The sequence below is a fragment of the Cibotium barometz genome, chromosome 56 (genome assembly GCF_041138505.1).
Source record: "Cibotium barometz isolate CiBa-2024 chromosome 56, ASM4113850v1, whole genome shotgun sequence".
Classification (NCBI taxonomy): domain Eukaryota; kingdom Viridiplantae; phylum Streptophyta; class Polypodiopsida; order Cyatheales; family Cibotiaceae; genus Cibotium; species Cibotium barometz.
Window position 1 is genome coordinate 33,415,837 of NC_141101.1, and position 3,673 is coordinate 33,419,509.

Below are 3,673 nucleotides of genomic sequence, written 5' to 3' on the forward strand. Positions count from 1 at the left end.
GAGATGGACCAAATGGTTGGCCAATTGGTAACACTAGGAGTTAGGCTGGTCAAACGTCCCCGGACAAAAAACGCTTTTGGATTTGGAATGATTTGATTGGTGGAGAAGAGTTCTTCGGCACTTTTCCATTTCATAAAGGTCCATGGACAAGCTACTTTAAAAGATGAGTCATGGACAACTTTATAAAAAAAAGAGTTGGCCGGCATCCCAACCCTGGCAAGGAGTGGACATCTCTCCTATTGGGTCCATGTTGGTGACTTCAACCAATCAAGTTGTCTCCTTTAACACCAAAATCCTTTGGTTGTCCAGATGTTTGTGAAAGGCATGACGAACATGGATTCGTGTCCACCCAAAAAAGCGAAGGACATCACTTTTTTTAAGTGATGCCGCGGACGTTTGTGACTTCTGAGACCAAATGTCTTGATGTAAAACTCTAATATAATCTGCTTTTCATCAAAATAATAATAATAGTAATCTATTAGAGTGTAATAGTGTATATAATAATAAATGGAATGATATATTGCCTCATCAAGGGCATCCATCCAGCACTGATGATATAGATAATACACCTATGACGGGTAGACATGCCTGCTTAGAGATAGTTATTGCCCATCGCTACTCTCTCTGTCTCTCTCTCTAGTCTCTACCGTGCTTGCATTAAGCCGTTCGAGAAGATTGAACTCTTCCGTCTGGTTGCTCATCATTGCTTCATGTGCACGCGCCCCAATGAGCTTCTTTGTTTAACTATTATTAGAGCTATCGAAACAACACGCAGGGTCAGCTTTGTGTGTTGAGATTGCGTCTATATAGCCGGCCTGTGTGTATGCGTAGATATCAGATGTTCAACGCGTGTTGTTGTCCTTGGCGCAAGTAGAAACAGTCTTGCGTGCCTCTGTGTGTGTGTTTGTTTGTGTGTTTGTATCCATCTCTGCTCCTGCGTATTGTTGTAGCTCTCTATCACATATTGTATCTTCTCCTATAACAGCGTCCTGCAATGGCAATCGCTTTGCAAGTTGGGTGGCACGGCCCTAATAACTCCAGTACTAGCAGTGCTACAACGGCCTGTCCACCGTCCTCTCATTGCCTTCATGGCGGTGGAAGGTTGAAGAGGCCTTGGAGTGAGGACTCGGAGGAGATGCTGCAGCTCATGATGGGCCAATTCGAGAGAAGAAAAGAGACGCTGGATTTACTCGGTGGCTCCTCCCACTCCTCCTCCTCCTCCTCCTCCTCCTCTCCTTCCGGTGGTCCCCTCGAGCTGCTCGAGTCGGAGCCAGACAAGCCTCTCCCATGTGGATGGGAAAAATGCCTTGACCTCAAGGTGATATTAGTTTACTTTGATTCTATTCAGTTTATTTTGCTTCTATTATATGTAGTTTAATCAGTTTACTTTGCTTCTATTAATGCATTTATGTAGTTTAATCCGGAATTGCAGCAGCCTTATAGCATTGTTTCGGTGGGTTTTTGATAGTAGGTCTTACTTAAGTGAATGGCTTATGAAGGTTTTTCCATGGAATGGAATTGCTTGGATAAATGGTGTGCATATAGCTATCATTAAGGGTGTATTAGAATGTGGTTTTGATATAACAGCTATAGTTAAGGTTGTGTGAGTTCGTTGATGTGATTAAGCAGACGGGGGTAGTTTTTAATTTGCCTCTAATAATGCTTTCTTTGTAGTTCAATCAAGAATTGTATAATTACAGCATTCTTTTTGAAAAGTATTGCTTAAAGGAATCGATTAATGAAGCTTTTTTTTTTGCATAGAGGAATGGAATTGCTTGGATAAATGGTGTGCTACTAGCTATAATTAAGGGTGTATTAGTGTGAAATTTTGATACGATACTATCATTAACGGTGTATTAATGCGTTGACATATGTGACAGACTGGAGCAGTTTTCTACATGAATTCCACAGCAGGGGCCAAGAGCCTCAAGGATCCACGTGAGTCGACCCTTCCATCGTCTACCATCAAAGCCTCCTCGAATCTGCTCGACAGGGCGAGCACCCTCTTCTGCAATTACAAGAAGGAACCAAGTGCTTCACACAGAGATGACTTAAACCAAAACTCTCTGGCTAATCTCTTCCCAAAGCAATCTTCAGTGGAGAAAATACCACCAATTATGGCTACTCTCCAGCTCAATAGCAAGCCCAAATGTGCAGAAGAACTCAGCCTTGAAGGGGCCAAACGATCTCTTGCCATTGAAGGCAAGCTTAGTACAGATCCATTAAAAAAGAAAATTAGCCCATTTTTAGCTAATGAAGCTGTTTTAGACAGTGGGTTGGAGCTTAAGTTGAACTTATCAACATACAGGAGCTGTGCAGTTAAAGAGCAGAAGCCTCTTGACTTGAATGATCAATGCCATAGCATGATGGAGAGGAGGGTGGCACAGAAGGTAAGCTTTCTTTCCGAATCGGCATCTTCTTCTCACTCAATTTGGAGCAGCTGGCAAACAAGAGAGGACTCTGTGTCAGCAATTAATTGCAATGAGGCAGAGAGCCAAAAGGTTGAAGATAATCATCACAACAACAACATGATGGTCATAGTGGGCTGCCCTTGTTGCCTCATGTATGTCATGCTTTGGAAATCAGAGCCCAAATGCCCCAAGTGTGGAAGCTTTGTCATCAATACTGATTTTCCAAGCACCTCCCAACCCCCCTTGAACCATTAAGCTTGCCTTAATGGGTATGGTTTAGGGACTAATCCAGAACATCAGAAACATTTTTCAGTATTCATTGACAATCTGACACTTAATCTCTTGAAAATCCCTTTGCCTACTAGAATCTAATTCAATTCCGAGCTTTGTAGGGCTTCCAGATGATTATGTACGTACGCATGCCTTTGTTTGTGGAGTGGATATTCAAACCTTTTATTGGGAACAGTACAGCTACACATTTTTGTTTCACAAATTGTACAATTTGCTGTATACATAGTAATACACTGAGTGAGTATATGAATACCACCATGTCAGACTTGATTATTAGACCCTCTCTCTCTCTCTCTCTCTCTCTCTCTCTCTCTCTCTCTCTCTTATGTATATGTATATGTGTTGATACATATATACATATACACATACATATATATGTATGTGTGTGCCGGTTGGGGTGAGGGGGTTTTCTTGGGTGAAAGTCTTATACCAAAATAACAAGCTTGCAAGTCTCCTTCCAAGCTCAATATGGCTCTAGGTAGATTTCGGGGTGCCTGTGTACGCGGCACCCCGTGGGCCCGGTCACCCGGTCAATGGCCAGTGATGACGGGCCCATTTGTAGACATATGTCCATAAGATGTTATGGACATGCGTGTATATCACAAGTGTGCACGCGGTGTAGTGGATAGGAGCTTCGCCTCCCTTGGCAAGGACCTGGGTTTGAACCACAGCAAACGCACCGACATATGGATGTGTGTTCATAACTCTTTTGCACCACTGTCTAGACCGAGGTGGTCACCGGCTAGGTGACCGCTCATGCTGGGGCCCGCGGGGGGCCACGTACACAGGCACCCCAAAATCTACCTAGAAACCCCTCAATATATGTCTCGCTTTATGTCAATATGTCTAGCTTAATGTCAAACGCACAGGAAGGAGCTCAGAGTACCTCATTCATCAACTCCCTTTGCTAGGTTGTCACTTCGTAAGTTCAATGGACAATTTCTCAATATCTGATTCACTTGATTTAAGTG

General features: G+C 43.2%; 1 protein-coding gene across 1 annotated transcript; it reads left to right on the forward strand.

Annotated features, from left to right (window-relative positions):
- The first annotated feature begins 630 nt into the window (after positions 1–630).
- LOC147607144 (uncharacterized) lies at positions 631–2,952 on the forward strand. Its single transcript, XM_086791377.1, has 2 exons — positions 631–1,318; positions 1,881–2,952. The coding sequence occupies exons 1-2, from the start codon at positions 995–997 to the stop codon at positions 2,664–2,666; spliced, it is 1,110 nt and encodes a 369-aa protein (XP_086647503.1). The 5' UTR covers positions 631–994; the 3' UTR covers positions 2,667–2,952.
- Positions 2,953–3,673: the final 721 nt, after the last annotated feature.

What these genes read in the sequence shown, in the direction of transcription:
- LOC147607144 (XM_086791377.1), top strand. Translation starts at nt 995, where the DNA reads ATGGCAATCGCTTTGCAAGTTGGGTGGCACGGCCCTAATAACTCCAGT. An exon ending in AAAAATGCCTTGACCTCAAG is followed by an intron (nt 1,319 to 1,880) that starts GTGATATTAGTT and finishes CATATGTGACAG; the next exon opens with ACTGGAGCAGTTTTCTACAT.